Source organism: Lycorma delicatula, chromosome 1 (genome assembly GCF_047948215.1).
Source record: "Lycorma delicatula isolate Av1 chromosome 1, ASM4794821v1, whole genome shotgun sequence".
Taxonomy (NCBI): domain Eukaryota; kingdom Metazoa; phylum Arthropoda; class Insecta; order Hemiptera; family Fulgoridae; genus Lycorma; species Lycorma delicatula.
This window is the reverse complement of record NC_134455.1, coordinates 194,108,349-194,127,192: the sequence shown is the minus strand read 5'-3', so window position 1 is coordinate 194,127,192 and position 18,844 is coordinate 194,108,349. Positions and strand designations below refer to the sequence as shown.

The following is an 18,844-nucleotide window of genomic DNA, read 5'->3' as shown; positions in this document are numbered from 1 at the left end:
AATCTTCATCAGAGTACCCGTTTAGCAAAAGTTTGATTTTTAAACAATTTATTTTCTTTATTGTGGTATCTTTTACTTTAATTAAGTGTTTGCTTGTTGAAAAAAATGTTCAAATTTACCAGTTTTAAAAAATTCCAAAAAAATAACTTTCTGTATTTGTGTTACTTTATTTATTTTGAATTTAACGCATAAGATTATTTTTAAATAAAAATTTTGAACTGACATTTTATGGAATTCTATCTCGAGTCCTACCAACATACGATTATACCTTATGCACTGCGCTGAAGGTGAAGGAATTTTATCTCTGAATGAGATAAAATAGCAACACTGGTCCATTCATTTTAATTTGATACTGCTAATCATCGATATGAAATAGCACTGATTGGATTTGAATCATAACCTTTATTGCATGGAATGTAAAAAATTTTAAAGCTTTTAATATTATCAATGCTAGTCTAGTAAAGAATTCATTAAATAATAAATTTACGCTTAAAGTTCGTTAAATTCGCGGCAGACATTATACTACCTCTATAGATTATACCTCATTAACGAACCGTGAATCGTTACTAGGCGACTAATGCCATCTACCGGACTTATACAAAACTAAGATGTGAACTAGTTGAAATATATTGTCTACTGGGCATGTAACGGAATTTAACCAAAATTTGTACAATTAACCTAAAGGAACTTCAAGTTATTCGAATTTTATTTAATGAAGTTTAAAGTTTGGTCTTCAGTTAAAGAATGAAATTGTTGTGTGAATTTTTTAGGTTCAGATTTCTATACCCAGTGAAATCACAAAAAACAATACTAATTTACCTCAAAAAGCGTTGTGTGTTTTGTATTTAGTGGCGCTACTTATGACAGTGTCTTATCGGTAAACATTCGACAATTTTTTTAGGTTATGTTATTTCTTTACAGTTTTTAAAGGTGTTACGTTTGAAGATGAATACCTTAGCCATTTCTCACAGTCGTTTGGTACGCATAATATTATTTCAGTTATAAAGTATGTTACTAAAATTAACAGTTTTCAGTGTTCATTTATAGATGTAGCTTCTACTTTGAATTGTCCCTATTTAATGCAGGACATGATCCAAATGTCTTCTTCAGTTCGTAGATTGTGTATAATTAACCTATCCACCAAAATGATTAACTTCACTTATTTGTAATAATCAAAATTAAATGAAATTGTGAGTAAGATTAAAGCAATACAGTATAATGAAACACAAATAAATATTTGTTGATCATATTCTTTAGTAATGTAAAACCCTGTAATTTTATTATCGTTTACTTCAATACCATGTATGCATAAGTACATAAGATATATTTACATTGAAATATTTGTTGCAGAGATGTTTAAAAATGAGTGTTGTTCATCTTAAACAAATACGGCTGTTTTCAACAACAAACTTGAACTGCGGAGAATTGACCAAAACTCAAGAAGAAAATGGAATCAGAAGAATAATTCTAAATAACCCAAAATCAAGGTGGTGAGGCTTATAAAATTTTAGTTATGAAATAGATAGTGTGATAAATACTGTTATGTATTCTTTAAGCTTGTATTATTATAAAGTACTAATTGATAATTGAACAGTGATAGACATTATATTACCCATTCTTTAATATAGGTTTTTTACATTAACCTTTCTTTAATCCTTCAAACAGAAAGTCAGTTCAGTTGTAAAAATTGAAGAGTTTATGGAAATAAATACTGCCTAGGTTTTGTGTATTTGAAGCATATTTGTTGAGTTTATCGTTAAATGCATAAATTAAAAATTTTATCATCTTTTTGAGGACTTTATGTCCAAATTGATGTAGCTTGGTAGTTATGGAGAATTTTTAAAATTATCTCATGATAATCTCATTAATTTTGCATGCCTATATTCTTACTATTGATTTATTCAATTCAATCTCCACGTCTGTTTTACACAATTAAAGGCCAGTGGAATACTCTTGAAAATTCAAACAGTTGAAATATTTTGAGTATTTTACAAAGTACGTTAACAGTTTTATGAAGATATTAAATCATTTAAACAGGTCAAAAAACGCCAAAAACAATTTATTCATTTCAAGTGGAGTGAATATTTCACTGTCAACTTTATTTTTAGGATTGTTATGGAAAAGATGCTGCTGATTCCTCTAAGTGGTGATGATTTGAATGAATCGTAAAAACTATGCAACCTTACAATTTTGTGCCTATTTTCAAGCATAATGCTTGGAATCCATTTTAACAATTTCATATCTAGTTGTTTAATAACTGTTTCGAACAAATGAGTTATCATTTTGCCCTCAATAAAAAGCTTAACATTTTACCCAATAAAACAAAATTCAATAAAACTTATAGAGCTATTAATTATTAACAATTTTAAATGATGTCCATTTTATAATTTTCAGACTTATTTATTTTGTGGAAGATTTTGTTGGGTAGATTTACATCAAATTCCATTAAAGTGTCTCAATCAGTTCTTAAGATAGGAATTTTTATTGAAAAAGCACAACGTGGCTGTTAGAGGGAAAATGAACTAGTATAGAGAGTTTGCCCACATGAGCTTTTCTTGTTTATTTTGACGTCTTGAATCAGTCCCTTAAGTTTGGCCAACACTTTTCAAGACATTTTGCAAAATATATTAAAGTATTATATTACATTTATAATATATATATATATATATATATATATATATATATATCCCTTCATCAAATAGAATTTAAATATATATAAATATAAAATATACAATGTAATTCAGGTTATAAATTAAAAAAAAAAAAATTCTGCTCCATTTCTTTTTACCGGCTGCGCATTTATGTATAAATCAAGGTATTTGCTTCTAGTCGGTATGTTGAACAAAATGAAGTAAATTTAATATTCCATGAAAAAAAAAACGTTAAATTATTACTAAATTTTGTTCACGATTGTGAAGATTTTACGATATTGTAAATAGACGTTGACTTACTAATCATATATTTTAAGATTTTGTATTTGTATTTTCTTGTTCTTAGAGTTTGTGCAATTTAATACTGTTTCTCTAAGGTTTTATTTATGCTATACCATCTATTCTAATTATTTTTCCTTTATTATATGTTAATATTACTTTTCTATTTAAAATTATTTATTTTTCATAGAAATGCCCTATGTATGACTATGATGAATGAATTATTGGACCATATCTCATTAGACTTAAATAATATTTCATTGCGTTGTATTGTTATTTCCGCTGAAGGACCTGTATTTTCATCTGGACACAATTTAAAAGAACTGGTAAATTACTTTTATTTAGTATTTGGTATATTTTGTTTAATTCAATTCTTTTTTAATAACTAGTAAATTTATGTATAAAACTAGGATGCATTATAGTAGGTATGTTGGACAAGTAAAGTAAATTTGATATTCTATAAAAATAAAACAACAACATTAATTTCATTACTAAGTCGTGTTCAAAGTTGTTTTGTAAAATATTAATAAATTCAGTTTATACTTTTATGATTGTAAAAGGAAACAATAATTAAAAAAAAATAAAACAAATTTAGAAAAAAAAGTAATAATTTGTTATTAAAACTCTAGCAGCATTTTTCATACAAATTAATTGGTTGATTTTTCCAATAATGAGAAACATAATCTCTAGAAAGTGCATTCTACAAATAATAGTATATCTATGATGTATATAGTTATTGAGACTTAGTGTTTTTTATTAATTACTGCTTATTGTAATTAATAGTAATTATTGTTTTAAACAGTATTGTAATTATTCTAGTAGTGTCCTAATGCCATAGCAGTGAGTAGTTTTAAAAAATTTTATGTCATCCTGCAAATCAAAACAACGGAAATTGAATAAAATATAATTAATTACAAGTGAAATAAATTCTATTAAAAAAAAAGTTCACATTGAACATGCAGATATTCCCTGTGCCCAAATATACATACTTTTTTCTCACACATACACCCACTCCACACACATGCACATACATATAAATGAATCAGTAAATACTACAGATTACACAGGAGTTATATGTTAACAATTTTTATGTTTTATAGTTTTGTATTAAAACTGTTTTTGTAAGCTGTTGCCTTTCTTATGACGCCTATCACTTTTCTCCAGGTGACTACATTTTAGTTTAATTTTATCTTGCCATATTCCAGAAACTTACCTCTAAACCTGTATAACCTTATATAACTGACCATTGCTCTAAATCATTTAAAATTTTATAATATTTAACTGAGCCCTCTCTCATCTATGTTCCCCTTTCATTCACTTTGGGTCTTAGAATAGATCTTAGGTGTTCTCTTTTCCATATTCTTAATCCTTTGAATATGTCCAACGCCATTCAGCATTAAGCATGACACCATTAAGTACATTCTATTGTATACGTACTTGGTTTCACTACTGTCTTAATGCAATAATGTGTTATGTTTGGCTTGATTGAAATGGATGTTTTGTTGCAAACTTTTTTTGACAATTTATATCTAGCTTTTATTCTCTGTTTCTTGTATTATAGCGACTCTTTTGCTTGATTATTTGGTTTAATCCATTCTCAAAAGTACTTGAATCTTTTTCTTTGCTGTATTGTTCCATACATTGTTCTTATCTCCTGTTGTCTACTCATTTTCTTTGCAATGAACTCTGTTTTTGTCAAAGGAGATGTTTAGGCCATTGAGATTATGTGGTCATTGAATTTTAGTAATTGTTCTATAATTTGTCTTGCTCTATTAATTATATTAAATTTTTTTTTTCAGAAACTTCTTTTACTATCTTTATTTGGGTTTTAGCTTCCTTAATGTTTTTTTTTTTTTTAAATGGCTACACCTTAATGGTATTTTGCCTTTTTGTAAATACAAAATAGTCAACTTCTATCTTCTTATTTTTTTTACTGAAGTAGATGTTTTGTACCTTTCCCTTCATCTCTTTCCTCCATTCTTGGATAACTTTCTAAAGATCACAGTTGAATAAAAGTGGTGAAAGTCTATTGCATTGCCTATTCCTGCCCCAATTTTTAATGGATCTGTCAATTCCTCCAAGAATTTAACTTTTGAGACTGTGTTTGTTATGACCTCATTTATGTTTAGTGTTTTTCTATCTATTCCTACTTATAATATTTTAAAGAGCAATTCTTGAGCAATAGAGTTATTTGCTTTTCTGAGGTCTACAAATTTTATAGCTGTAATATTACTGTTTTTAATCCTGTGTCAGGATGAATTTCAAAGAAAATAACTGATCTACGCATGTCTTCTCTTCCTAAATCCTTGTTGGTATTCTCCCTGAAAGTTTTCCATGTATGGTTCAGCCCTTAGCAAAAGTGCTAATGATAGAATTTTGTACGAGACTGAGCAGTGAAATTCCTCTGTAGTTGTTAACTTCAGTTTTCTCATCTTTTTTTAAATATCGGGTGGAGTAATGTTTTCCACCCTCTTGGAATCTTTTTCTCTGTCCAGATAATTTTCATATTTCATTTTATCTATGAAAATGTTAAATTTCAGAACTGAAATTATTAAAAATAGTTTTATGATTTTGTAAAAATTTCAATTTTTTTATTGTTATATGAAGTAAATATGTTTTTACAGAAATTTTTAGTTTGTATGTTTGATTGAAGTTTTAATTCCCCACATAAGCTTAAAAGCTTGTGTGTGGGTTTGTGATAAGAAGTTCTTATAATGTAAGAAAAATTACAAGTATCTTGGAGTTGAACTCAGAACCTTCCTGTAGGTTGCTTTTATACAATTATAGAACTCACATTGCTGAAATTTTAGAAATATTGTCACTGGGCCTCATATTATTATATTATTAAGTACTTATGTAACTGTTAAATAAAATATGTAAAATTGATAAAATAAATTTTATGCAGGTGGTTACATACATGTATACATACATACATACATAAGGACTTTCTGTAAGATATTTAAGGAAAGTTCGCCTCCCTTTTTTCAAAGGAACCTACTTTGTTTCTAAATTTATAGTTGTAATGATACAGAGTTAAATCTCTTACTTACTGTTACTGTTTGTACTAATTATTTTTTTATGATGTTAGAAAGTTTTCCTTGTGTAATTTTATGTTACTTTTGTTATTAATTTTTTTTATAACATATTTTGGTGGTATAGATTCTTGAGAATAAAGATTATAAAAGTAAAGAGATATTCTCGCTTTGCTCTGTGTTGATGAAAAGGATTATGGAAGTACCAGTTCCTGTAATTGCAGCAGTTCAAGGTCCTGCTGTTGCTGCTGGTTGTCAGCTAGTTGCACAGTGTGATATTGCCGTCTGTACTGAGAATAGTATCTTTTCTACTCCAGGGTATGATATTCTTTTGTTATGTTTTCAGTAACATTGTAGAAAAATGGAACTTAGTCTGTTTTAAACACTGTTGAAAAGAGGTGGTTTTTTTCCTAAATTCAGTCTTGGCAACTAGTTTTTTTTTGAGTATTTTACTGCTTATATTCTTCACATTCTACTATTATATTTTTTCCCCTTGTTTGAAAACCATTGAAGACAAACATTTCTGTTTAAACAAGTGTGTCTGTATTATAAAAGGAAAAATGTAAAAACATTTAAAAAAAATTAAATTCTATGAAAAACTGAAAATTTTTCATCCTTGATTTAATCATTACTTTTTTTTAAATAGAAGAAAAGTCATGGACTTATTAGCAGCTATTTAAACATTTAAAATGCCTCTAAAACAAAATGTTTGAGATGGAAAATTAACAATTTTATTTACTTATTCTACTATTTCTTATCTCTCTTAGAATTTACTGAATGACTTGTATTACAAAAGGATCATCTCAAAATGTAATATTTCATTAAACATTTATTTCTCCTGTTTTCTCAAGTATTAAATAAATTTAATAATTTAAGTAAATGAATATAATTTATTACTATTTACAATTTTTAATATATATTATATTTTAGGTAAATTTTTAATATTTTAAAGAAATTCAAATAAAATCTTAATTGACTTTTCCTGTAGCAGAAAGAAAAGGAAAAGATGGTTAATCATCTTATATTTTATTTGGAGTAGTTTTTTTTCTGTTATGAACTGGGAAATGCTTCTACTTCAGTTATAATGTGGAATAACCTTCAAGGTTGTTATACTGTCTTCTGTGCATACGTGCTTTTGTTGGTATGATGGTCACCTGTGCGAAATTTGAACCTGATCATGTCTTTTCCCTTCTGGCTATTACAGTATAAACATGTCCGCTCTGCTAGCAGTTAGCATCAAAGAGGAACAGCAATCAGTGATCCAATTTATCTGGTCAGAGGGTGTGAAAGGGACTGAAATTCATCATAAGAATAAGTCTAAAATTCGTTTAGATTTTTATCTCAATAGGTGAACAGTAATTTATCATGGAAAATTGTTGTTTCATGAATTGAGAAGTTTGAAAATGGCTGGATGAATGTGACACAAAGAGGAAGCAGGAAGCTCATCAACCTCCAAGGACAAGGTTCAAGAGATTGTTCTCACAAATAGGCGAGTTACCATAGATAGCGTCTTCTTTGAATATCAGTTCTACCCATCAAACCTTCCATGACAAGCCCAGTTTCCATAAAGTCTGTGTACAATAGGTATCAAGACAGCCAGCTCCCACATGGCTCGCCACACCATTCAAACCATCAAAAAACTAAATGTTGAGGTATTGGAACACCCTCTCTACTGCCAAGATCTTTCTTCTTTTGAGTTTCGTTTGTTTGGGCAACTTAAGGATGCTTTGTGAGGTCATCGATTTTCCACAGACTTTGATATGCGAGAAGTGGTGGCAAGAGCGGCTTCGCAATCAACTGTAAACCTTCTTCTTGGAAGAAATGCGCGAACGTGTGGACTGCTGAACCAAGTGCATTGACAAAGGAGGTGACTATGTAGAAAAATGATGTGCATGTTAAATCCCTATCTTTGTGTAAATAAATTGTAGAATGAAAATTGTAAATAATTTTTGACTCGTCCTCATGTATTGTCATACAAATGCCTGGCGATATTTGGAAAGCTTGTTATAATAGCTAGTAGTTTAAAAGTTATTGTTGGAATGTGTTGATGAAATGTGTGTATTGTAAAAATTATTCTGTTTGTATCCTACCATCATTCCTGTGTAATTTTAAGATGTTATTGATAAACACTTTTTGTGATTGATGGAGAAAATAGTTTTGAACTGAGTGTACAAAGTTTCATGATTTCATCTTCTTTTTTCATACATTTAGGTCACATTTTGGAATATTTTGTTCTACTCCTGGAATTCCTTTGGTTAGAACTGTGCCAAGAAAAATTGCTGCTCATATGCTAATGACTGGTGAACCAATTAAGGCAGAAGAAGCTTTGCGTGTGGGATTGGTTTCAAATGTAGTTCCAAGTGATCAGCTAGGTATAGTAATTATTATCAGTAATAAAAATTGTAACACTTATTGCTTTATTTTTTTTTCTTATGCAAGTTCTTTTGTAATGATTACTACTTCAACAGATTCAAATAAATTTTTGTATGTTAAAAATGAAAATAGAAAAGAATTATGTTTCATCTTCTAGTTCAAAGAAGAATTGGTTAATGTAGAAGAATAAATAACATTTATTTATTGACCTTTTTATTGTTGATAATAGTTTGTTATTGTAATGCTACGGTGCTTAGTTGACATTACATTACATTGGTACTCATTTACATTACATAGTAATTGTTCATTTCTAATTATGCATAATCTTTACAATTACAACTTTTTTCTAGATGTTGATTATTTTATAAGGGCAATTGGTGATAATTTTTATTAATTTACTGTTATCATTTATTATTTTTATTACATTTAGTGGAGGAAATAAAAACAGGCAAAAGTTATCAGCTTGCATTACAGAGCGCAAGCATACTGCTGGGTTAATTGTCTGCAATAACTCAATTGTTTGTCAATGGATTTTTAAAAATGAGGTACCATTTTGTTTGAGTAAAAATTTGATGATAAATTTTGTAATAAGTAAAAATTTGATCAAACAAATAATTACAAAGATATTGAAGATTAAAGAATTAAGATGGCCACCATTTTGAAAATTTTGAAGGTGAAGTTTCCAAAATTCTTAATTTTGTAGAACAAGATGCTAGTCATAGATTTGTCAAATTTAATTAAACAGGAATTTTTTCTCAGGAACAGGTCTACCTGACCCGAGAAAAAAAAAGTTTTTTGTTAGAAATCACAAAATGGTGACCAGAAGGAAAATAAAGCAAAATAGGAGTTGTGTCAATATGAACTTTTTTGGTGTCCTGAATCAGTTCCTGAAGTTTAACGAATATGTCCCGAACACTCTGTGCAAAACTTCTGAGAGTTACATCCTGAGCTAATAGGGGAAGACACCCTCCATATGATGGTTTCGGTTGCCACACCGAACAGAACACACGTGAGCGTGTGGGTGCATTCATGTGCACATATTACTTCTTTTTTTCATGTATTAACATCCGTTACTCATAAAAGTAGTACATATTTTTATAAACAAAGTTTATAAAAATATTAAACTTATAGAAATAAATTTTTTATTGACTTTTATTATGTAAGGAGTCATTTGATAAAAATTAAGAAAAGAGTTTTCTGCAAAAGTTATTTTATATATTGTTTAATTTTTTTCTTTTTATATTGAGCTAGCAACCATTAAAAGAGGGATGAAGTTTACATTTTAAGTTTCAAAAAAATTTTTGCACTAAAATGTAGATTATAATTCAGTCATGGATAAATTAGGTTCTATTAAAATCTGGACTCTAATTATGTTAATGGAAGATATTAATAGATTTAAATAGTATAAATGGGCATGTTTCCACACTGCTTTTCATTTTTTAAACAATAAAAGAAGAGAAGACTATTTTGTGAAAAATATTTAAATTTAAATATTCTTCATTACTTAGTTACAATGTATCCCAGAAACAGAAGAATTTTCTGGAAAGAATGACTAAAATTATACTATTTTTCTGATTTTGTTAATTTTAGGGCTAGGGATCTAAAGGGGTCTGAGCAGAAAGAGACCTTGAAACTCATTATACATTACATTTTCCTGAAGGTAGAATGAAATTTAAAAGAAAAATTTGAATATTCACAAAATTTTAATTTTTGTTAATTAAGAACCTAGGGGCTAAAGAGTTTAGAAACAAAGAATCCTAGACTAATTTTAGATTAAGTTTCCTGTTTGAACCTGAGGATTGAACATGTTTTGAAAATGAATAGTTTATATCTGGTGTTCCATTTCACGTCGAGCCATCTGGTGCTGCGATCTAGTGGTGCTAGCGCTTACCAGAAAGCTAAGTCGTACTAGCATTCTATGTTAGAATCCCGCACAGTGCGGTTACATTTTTCATTTTGTCCGAATGGACAATCATTGTTACTCGTAGTTACTAGCATTTGGCGCTCGAATCTGATCCAAGGCAGTCATGTCATAGTCTTAGTCCAGATGGATTCCATTCTTTGTTCGGATGAACCTTAGCTTTAATGTTTTTTTAATTTTTATTTATCAAGTTATACATTATGTTACAATTCATTTCATTAACTGTCAAGACGACAATTCATTAAAACATTATTCAACAAGCAACAAGGCGTTGTCTTCATTCATCACCTATGAACATACAGTCCAACCTCGCTCTAAAATCTACCATCTGGTTTTAGTTTATGTTAATTTAAGGGAGACCAGGACAATGTAAATCATTTGGAAGCAAAGGAAGATCCAAACACTATGACAGCACAGTTTTCTTGGCTTCTTATACCATAACCTTTTTTTGTTTATAATGTCCTTAAGTTTTTTGATTATTTTTTTTATTGAGAAAATTAGGGAACAGTAGACATGAGGAGCAAAGGACCTAAACCTTCTGAGACCATTAAGTGTTTTCTCATTGACCCTTTAGTTGGAATTCATTTTGTAAAAGATTGGCTCATGCATTGTAATATTTTTATTTTTCCTGATGTTAATTTTGGAGGAAAATTCTTCTATTTTCTAGACCCTTACCAGAAAAGTTAATGATCTGCTCCAAATCCAAAATTAGATTTCAAAGTTTTGTGACTATGATCTATAATAAGCATTTATCTCATACTCTTATCACCCTGACCTGGTAAATTAACAAAAATTGAACTATTCTGATTTATTTACTTTCTCTTTCAAAATATGTTTTAGTTTCAAAAAAAAAAAAAATCATGTACAGAAGAAACAGTTTAAACCTTCTTGCCCATTAAGGTTTTAGTCCATTTAGCTCTCCTCAGTTAACAAAAAATGGAGTAACAATATTAGAACCTTTTTTTCAAAAATATATTTTACTTTCAGAGAAGATTTAAAAATGGTTCCCACAGGTTCTGAACACCCTTGGCACTAAATTAGGTAGAAGGTTAGAGACCTCTTGCCTCTTAATTAATTAAGTCCCCCTTAATTAATTTGTCCCCCTTAATTAAAAAAAAACAGATATTGCTGTTTAAATTATTCTTTTTAAAAATGTGATCTACCTTCAAAGAAAGTTAAGAAAAGACATTCAATCCTTCTGGCCCACCTGCGTGTCTATACCCCATAATTCCTGCAGTTAACAAAAATTGATATTGACTCCCAAAGTATTATGTCCTCTAGTCCCTCTTAATTAACAAAAAACTGAAAATTATTAGTGGAAAAATATACTTTGATGATAATCATTCTGTTAAAACTTCTAATTTTGCAGCTGGTAAAAAAACTAAATGGTGTTCATTAGGTCTAGACCATCCATGACTTTCCCCTTTATCTTTCATTATGAGATGATTTAGACCTCACAATTAGCATAAAACTGATGTTTGAAATGAGTAATCAAGAAAAATAATGTAAATAAAAAAATCAATGTATGAAAAATTAAACTTTTGTGTACACATTCCTATCAGTTTGGTTTATTATTCAAATTTTAGTGTTAATAAACCTGATACAAATAAGCCAATCAATATTCTTTTTTGTACTTTATCTCTCTCTTTATTTTTACTTATTATTTAACAGCAATACCAGTTGTTATAAAATTTACATGGAAAGTTTATCATAATCATGCCTGAAATAGCCTGAAATATATTCTTTGTTTTAATATGAAATTACATATGAGAGAACATTCTTCCATTTAGCAATTTTCATCTTGTATAAACACTGTTTATCAAATAAATCTAATATAAATACACAGAAAATCTTTTTATAGTAGTGTGAATTGGGGGCATTATCTTCTAGCATATTTATTTAAAATTACATTGTCAGATCTGGGAATACCAATCAGTATTGTTTAATGAGAATGATCTGCAGAAAGTGACTAATATGGGTTTGACTATTGGCATTTAGTTTTATTTCAGTCCGAATCCTTGCTGTGGTTTCTCAATGACAAAAACATCTCATGGAGAGCATCCTGAAAAGCAAACGTGTGACGTATTATCATCAGTTCAGAATAAGAAGTTCTAATCATTATCTAATAATTTACAGTATTTTTGTATTGTCATTGTATCTGCTATTTAAAAAAATTTCATAAGCTCATAATTCTTGTACCTTTTTTTATTGTAGAAAGTGAAGTTATGAAAATTTGCAATGCTATCAAATCTCAGAGTAAAAGTGTTGTTGCACTGGGGAAAAGGTTTTTCTATGAACAGTTGGAATTAGACATACATACGGCATATAGGTAAGCATTTGTACTATTCTATATCTTTTTATGCCATTTGGATACTGGTGTCTTTGACAAGGTGCTAATAAAAATAAAATAAATATGACTAAATATTCTCTGTTTTTAATTTTACAGAAGCACTTTAAAAAACTATTGATTTTTCCTAGGTGTAGACTGCCTTTTAGTAATGGAGCTACAGTTCATCCCATCTTAGAAGAAATTAAGAGAAAGATTCTATTCTTAATCTATTTTTAATTTGGAAATGTAACAAAGGAAAACCAATCAGGTCAATGCAAGATGGCCGCTGTCAAACACAACGACCAATCAAAGAGCCCGTATGGCCATTGCCAATGTAAACAAAATCACAACTGATTAAGTAACAAATTTCTTTGAATTATATTTAACAGCTAAAACATCTGTATTTTATTAAAAAAAAAAACACCAAAACAAAAAGAAAAGCCACCAAGAAGGATTACTTACAGTAAATAAATTAAAACACCCAACTTTCTTATAGCCCAGATAGGCTAAAGACTATGCAAACAAAAAAAGTCGAAATAACCAAATACACAGAAAATAATATCCCTACATAATAACCCAAAAATCCTTTGTTAGGTTATTTTTTTACATATATATGACCAAACAATCGTTTGGTCATTTAGCGTTCTTTGCTATGTAAAAGCAAAGAACAAAATTCACAAATAGTAACACTGAAACCACACAACTAAGTATTCGTTATTTTTTTGTTTTTTCTAACCTCCGAAACCACTGTTTTTTGGTCATTTAGCGTTCTTTGCTATGTAAAAGCAAAGAACAAAATTCACAAATAGTAACACTGAAACCACACAACTAAGTATTCGTTATTTTTTTGTTTTTTCTAACCTCCGAAACCACTGTTATGCATTACTTCAGATGATGATATGAATGATTTATAGCATATGAAAATGCCATGCCTGACTGGGATTTCAGCTCGGAACCACCAGATTAAAGTCCAAGACGTTACCACTTGCGCCACGGAGGCCGGCAAACATATTCGTTAGGAGCCGAATAAAAACACGACTTACCAATATGGCGTTGTGTGTCAAACCAATTTTATACGGACTATAATTACTTTTAATATGCGAAACCCTTTGCAATGATTGAACATTAACTTAAACCTCTTCAAAAATTATTCCTTTTGAACCAAGTCACATTTTGATATCATTGTTTTTCTATAACACGGCTGGAATTCTTTTCGTTTAATGATAAGAAGCGTTGTCGAAGACAATAACCGAATTCTCTTCCAAAGGACATAATACACCGCTAAACTATTTCTAAATAATTCAAATTCGTGTAATTATTTTACGAATCGTGTTTTTATCAAAATCTCACCTTTTTCTCAATTTTCTTTGGAGACCGTAATTCATTAGTAGATTCATACTCAACAATCACGTTGTACACTGAAACAGCACAACTTCTACTTAACGTTAGCAGTTTATTAACATCTGAAATCAACGCCGTTTGATTATTCTGTAATTTGTAAGCATTACTCTGCTTTTGTAAGCATTTAAAATTATGTGTTTTTTCGCACGACTTAAGGGCTTTTTTTCGCAGCCCACAAATCTTTATATATAAAAATGTTAAGTTCGTTTGTGTACGCTTCAAAAACTCAAAATGTTCTGCACCGATTGAGCTCAAATTTTAGCACGATATATAAACTACATCAAAGATTGTTTTTATATATTTTTCGCAACAGTCACATACCCGCGACCGTGAGGAAACAGTTTTTTTAACGGTCAGCTGTGTACCAGTAACCACGCCATCTGCCAGAAGCGATGGGAACACTTGCCATACTAGCTAACGACAACCGCAGTCACATGTGAAACAATACCTGTTCCCAATTACATTGTTTATTAACAAAAAAAAAAAAACGTATCCACTTGCATCTGATTCAGATTATTATACAATCTGAATTAAATATTCACTTTAATCGAGGTACTTTTGTGTGATTGTGTCGTGATTGAGCTGCGCCTTTCACCAAGCTCTGAATTTATTAGAAAACGACCAACAGTGGGATATATGTATTAATGACGCGTGCAACACTGCACATCCAAACCAAATTCGCGCATTATTCGCAATTATATTGACCGCTTGCTTCCCTTCATCTCCCACAGAGTTATGGGAAAGATATCGATCGCATATGGCTGAGGATATTTTGCATAGAGTACGCCTAGATAATACCAATATGACCATGGAATTTACAGAAGGCATATGCAACAAAGCATTGATAAATATTGAAGATATTTATCAAGTGCTTAGCTATTGCAAATAAAGTTCTTAGTCTATTGGGAATGCCAGCACCCACCCGAGCTGTGATTGCTTCATTTGATGTGGATTTACGCCATGAACAGAGTTACAACATTGGTGATCTTCAGTCATATGTCCAATTAAACATTCCCAAATTAACGTGTGAACAGAAAGGCATTTATGATCGCATAATGCAAATGATAAATTACAGAGTTGGGGGGACCTTCTTCTTGGATGCGCCAGGAGGAACTGGGAAAACATTCCTCATTAGATTGATTCTAGCAACGGTTCGATCAAAAAATGACAATTATCCTGTTGCGGAATATTAATCAGCCAAAACTATGCAACGGCACGCGACTTGCAGTTAAGAAATTGATGAATAACGTAGTGGAACCAACGATTTTAACGGGGCCTTTCAAAGGTGAAGATGTCCTCATTCCTCGAATACCCATAATCCCGACCGATACACCATTTTAATTTAAAAGATTGCAATTCCCAATTCGATTGGCATTTGCAGTCACAATCAATAAAGCTCAAGGTCAATCTTTAGAACTGTGTGGTTTAGATTTAGATGCGGATTGCTTCTCACATGGGCAACTGTATGTTGCGTGTTCCGGAGTCGGCAAACCAGATAGCCTTTATATCTACGCAGACAGTGGAAAAACAAAATATATTTTTATCCACATGTATTGCAAAATTAAACTTCTATGAAACGTATGCTTTGTTTTGTTTCTCATTTCTCATCCATGCAACCACAATGTGCCACAGCGAAGTGTGGCGGGTAGAGCTAGTTCATTTATAACAATTGATTGATATGGTTTCATATTAAAGTCTTTTTTTTAACGTGATCATGCATTGTTGACTCCAGTATATTAAGTTCAGCTGCTTATTTACGAGTAGATTTACTTGGCAACTGCTTAATCGGATAAACAAATAAGTTAGTGACACATGCTTGCACTCACACCTTTTTTCATCCATTATGTGGACTGTCTTAAATGCTTTCAAAAGAAAATTTACATTTTGTCCAATCAAACATTGTTGCTTTATGTGGGAGATCCTATTAAAGCATGCATGAAATGCATTCATTATTTGTGGAATTGTTTACTTCATCTGTGATTGTTTGTGCACGCAAATGCATGTCACCTGTGGTTCTTCAATAATGCATCTACTCTCTTCAGCCACAGCTTTGCAACTGAAACGAGAGTAAGTGAGTGTCCTATGTTACTTTGAGAGTAGGAATAACAACAGCAATAAAGAAATTATATCTTAGGAACTGAATACCACCCAGCTTTCAAAACATTAGCAAGATGTTAATTGTAGAAAGGGGTACAGGGTGTTATTGGATGTACTGTGGAGCCAATTCGCCTTACTGTCATTTTTCTTTTGTCATAGATTAAGAAGAGAAAAAATTTCATGTATGTAGAGCCTGATGTAATTCAATACCACAATGACATTCCTATTGCAGACAAAGAAAAACCAAAGAATTGGTGTACTTTGCGCTCTACCCAGAGTACTTAATTTGCAGATTGTATCACTTCAGATAATCTCATGATGCCAACTTATGTGCACTCTTTTTTTTTTTACCTGAATACGTAATTAATAATAATAAGTGTCTATATTGAACATAAACTTTAGTACATAATATTGAATGTAACTAATGTTTTCTACAAAGTAATTCTCCAATGATAAACTTGGTGATAGACCCATCCTCTACTGATTTGTCTTTCAGTCTGTTCTGCAGATATCCATTTCTTATCTGGAGCTTATCTACCATTATTCCTGAATAGGAAAGTTTTTGGTTTATTGAGAAGTACCTTCAAATTCCATTCATTATATTCACATAATTAAATAAAGAATTTAAATTAATTATTCATGCGTAATTGTGATAACTTCTGAATTAGAACAGTTAAAACAGGATTCCTTAAAACTTTTTTCCTAATATGTTTCCTATTTATGGTTAGCTGCACGTTTATTGTCGAATTTGAAGCTTAATAATTCATTTCATAATGTTATAGTAATAAAAGTAGTCTCATTTAGTGTTTTTATTAAACTATTTAATTTCATTGTGTTGCTGAAATTTTTCTTCAAAAAAATAAAGGCAGAGTAAAGAAAAGTATGTTTTTTTACTACTTTTTAAATAACTATATTTTATTTTTATTTATTTTCCTAATGTACATGTTGCAACCTGTTTCAATATACTGGTTGCAACTAATGAACAATACACAACCTTCATTGCTCAATGAGATAGGATGATATGCATGCAAGTAAATGAGGTATATTCTTGTACAGATTCAGGCCAACCATTCCTGAGATGAGTAGTTAATTGAACCCCAACCACTTAACTACATCGGCATCTGCTGTCTAGTATTCAAATTCGTATAAAAGTAACTAACATTTACTAGGATTTGAACCTCAGAACCTGTGACTTCAAAAATCAATTGTTAAATAACTGACATGCAAAAAAGCAGTTCTTAAATAGTCCTATAATTGCATAATAAATTCCTTTTTATCATTTTCATTGTCCAATTTGGGCAGTTTTGGACCAGCAGTCATTCATTCTGTCAGGAGTGGTTATTATTAAAAATTAAATTAGTATATTAAAAAGTGATTTTAATATAATGGGAATAAAATGATATTTATAATAGTTTTCTTCTTTTTTTTTAAACTGCTTTATCAAATTATTCTACAGAATAAAGTCAGAAAAGTAAATCTAAATGCAAAAAGTTTCTAATTTGTATTAAGTAAGTTAATTTAAGATTTCATTCTGTGACTTCTTTAAGAAACAATTTCCAAAGTTCAAAAGGTGAAGAAAATGAAATCACACACTGTAGCGTATGCTGCAAGGAGAGTTGAACTGTATAGAGTAGACAATATTGGAAAAATGAAATTGAATTAAAAAGTAACATTTGATCTGTTCTTGTTCCTAATTTTTGTGTGTTTTATTTACAGATTAGGTGAGAATGTAATGGACGAGAATGTTCAACTTATTGATGGACAAGAAGGTATTAGAAGTTTTGCAGAAAAAAGAAAACCAGTTTGGAAGCATAACTTTGATAAATTGTTTAAAGCTTAATAGGAAAACTTACTTTTTAATAGCAGAATGGTATATTTTTGTAATTTTTTTAGGTGCGTAGGTTGTAAATTATTCTATTATCTGACTTTTTTAGTACTTTCAGACTGTAATACTTATCCTATAAACATGCATGTGAATTAATGGATGTAATGAATAATTAATATTTTTATGCTTATACTGTACATATATTATTTTTATGCTATTTTTTTAGAAAATTTTAATAAAACAGCTTATTAGGTTATATAAACTTTTTTAAAAATTTTTTTTATAATGTAATAATTTATATGTTTATTATGAAAAGAATTTGTAATTTCGTTTGTACTTAAATTTATGAATTAGTTGTTTTATTTAGGTAGTTTAATTTAGTTTAGTTTAGTTTAATTTAGGCTGTTAATTGTTCTTATATTCATCATGGACCCAAAAAATTGTTGTGCATCTTCTTGTTGCCCATTCTTTGAAAAGAGTACATTTTTGAAAATTATAAAAAAGTTACAATCTTTATGTTGTAGTGTAATGTAAACAATTGTGAGTAATGAAATGCATAAATATTTTGTGGAAAAAAGCCAGTCATGGAAATAGCTTAAAGTTTCCAGATTTTAGTATGTTTTTAAATATTTGATTTTTCATATAAAAGTTGGGAAGTCTATAAAAGAAAAAAATGTGTACTTATTTAGGAAAAATATAAAGGAAAGTTTACAAAAAAAATGAAAAACATTTTTCAAAAATTGTTCCATTACTTTAATGGAGTTAAATATTAATAAACTTATTTGAGTTCGTAAAATCTGTTTATAATAATTTAAAGTATAAATGTTAAACTGATAAATTAATCCATTGGCTCCAATCACTGAAGTTGGCCACAAGAGTGACTATTGAAAACATTATAACATGTTATATTTATGAAATTTAGTTCAGTTTTTAGTT

General features: G+C 29.7%; 1 protein-coding gene across 1 annotated transcript; it reads left to right on the top strand.

The window, feature by feature from the left end:
• Nucleotides 1-633: 633 nt before the first annotated feature.
• LOC142326770 (enoyl-CoA hydratase domain-containing protein 3, mitochondrial) lies at nt 634-18,159 on the top strand. The gene is made up of 7 exons (XM_075369469.1): nt 634-978; nt 1,351-1,487; nt 3,121-3,256; nt 6,090-6,280; nt 8,174-8,334; nt 12,471-12,585; nt 17,800-18,159. Exons 1-7 carry the CDS (start codon nt 946-948, stop codon nt 17,921-17,923), a joined length of 897 nt encoding a protein of 298 aa, XP_075225584.1. The 5' UTR covers nt 634-945; the 3' UTR covers nt 17,924-18,159.
• The last annotated feature ends 685 nt before the right edge of the window (nt 18,160-18,844 follow it).

Bases quoted from the DNA above. Each gene is read 5' to 3' on its own strand.
- LOC142326770 (XM_075369469.1), top strand. From the start codon at position 946: ATGAATACCTTAGCCATTTCTCACAGTCGTTTG. The intron at 979-1,350 runs GTACGCATAATA...TATTTGTTGCAG, and splicing joins CCATTTCTCACAGTCGTTTG to AGATGTTTAAAAATGAGTGT. The intron at 1,488-3,120 runs GTGGTGAGGCTT...TATTTTTCATAG, and splicing joins CTAAATAACCCAAAATCAAG to AAATGCCCTATGTATGACTA.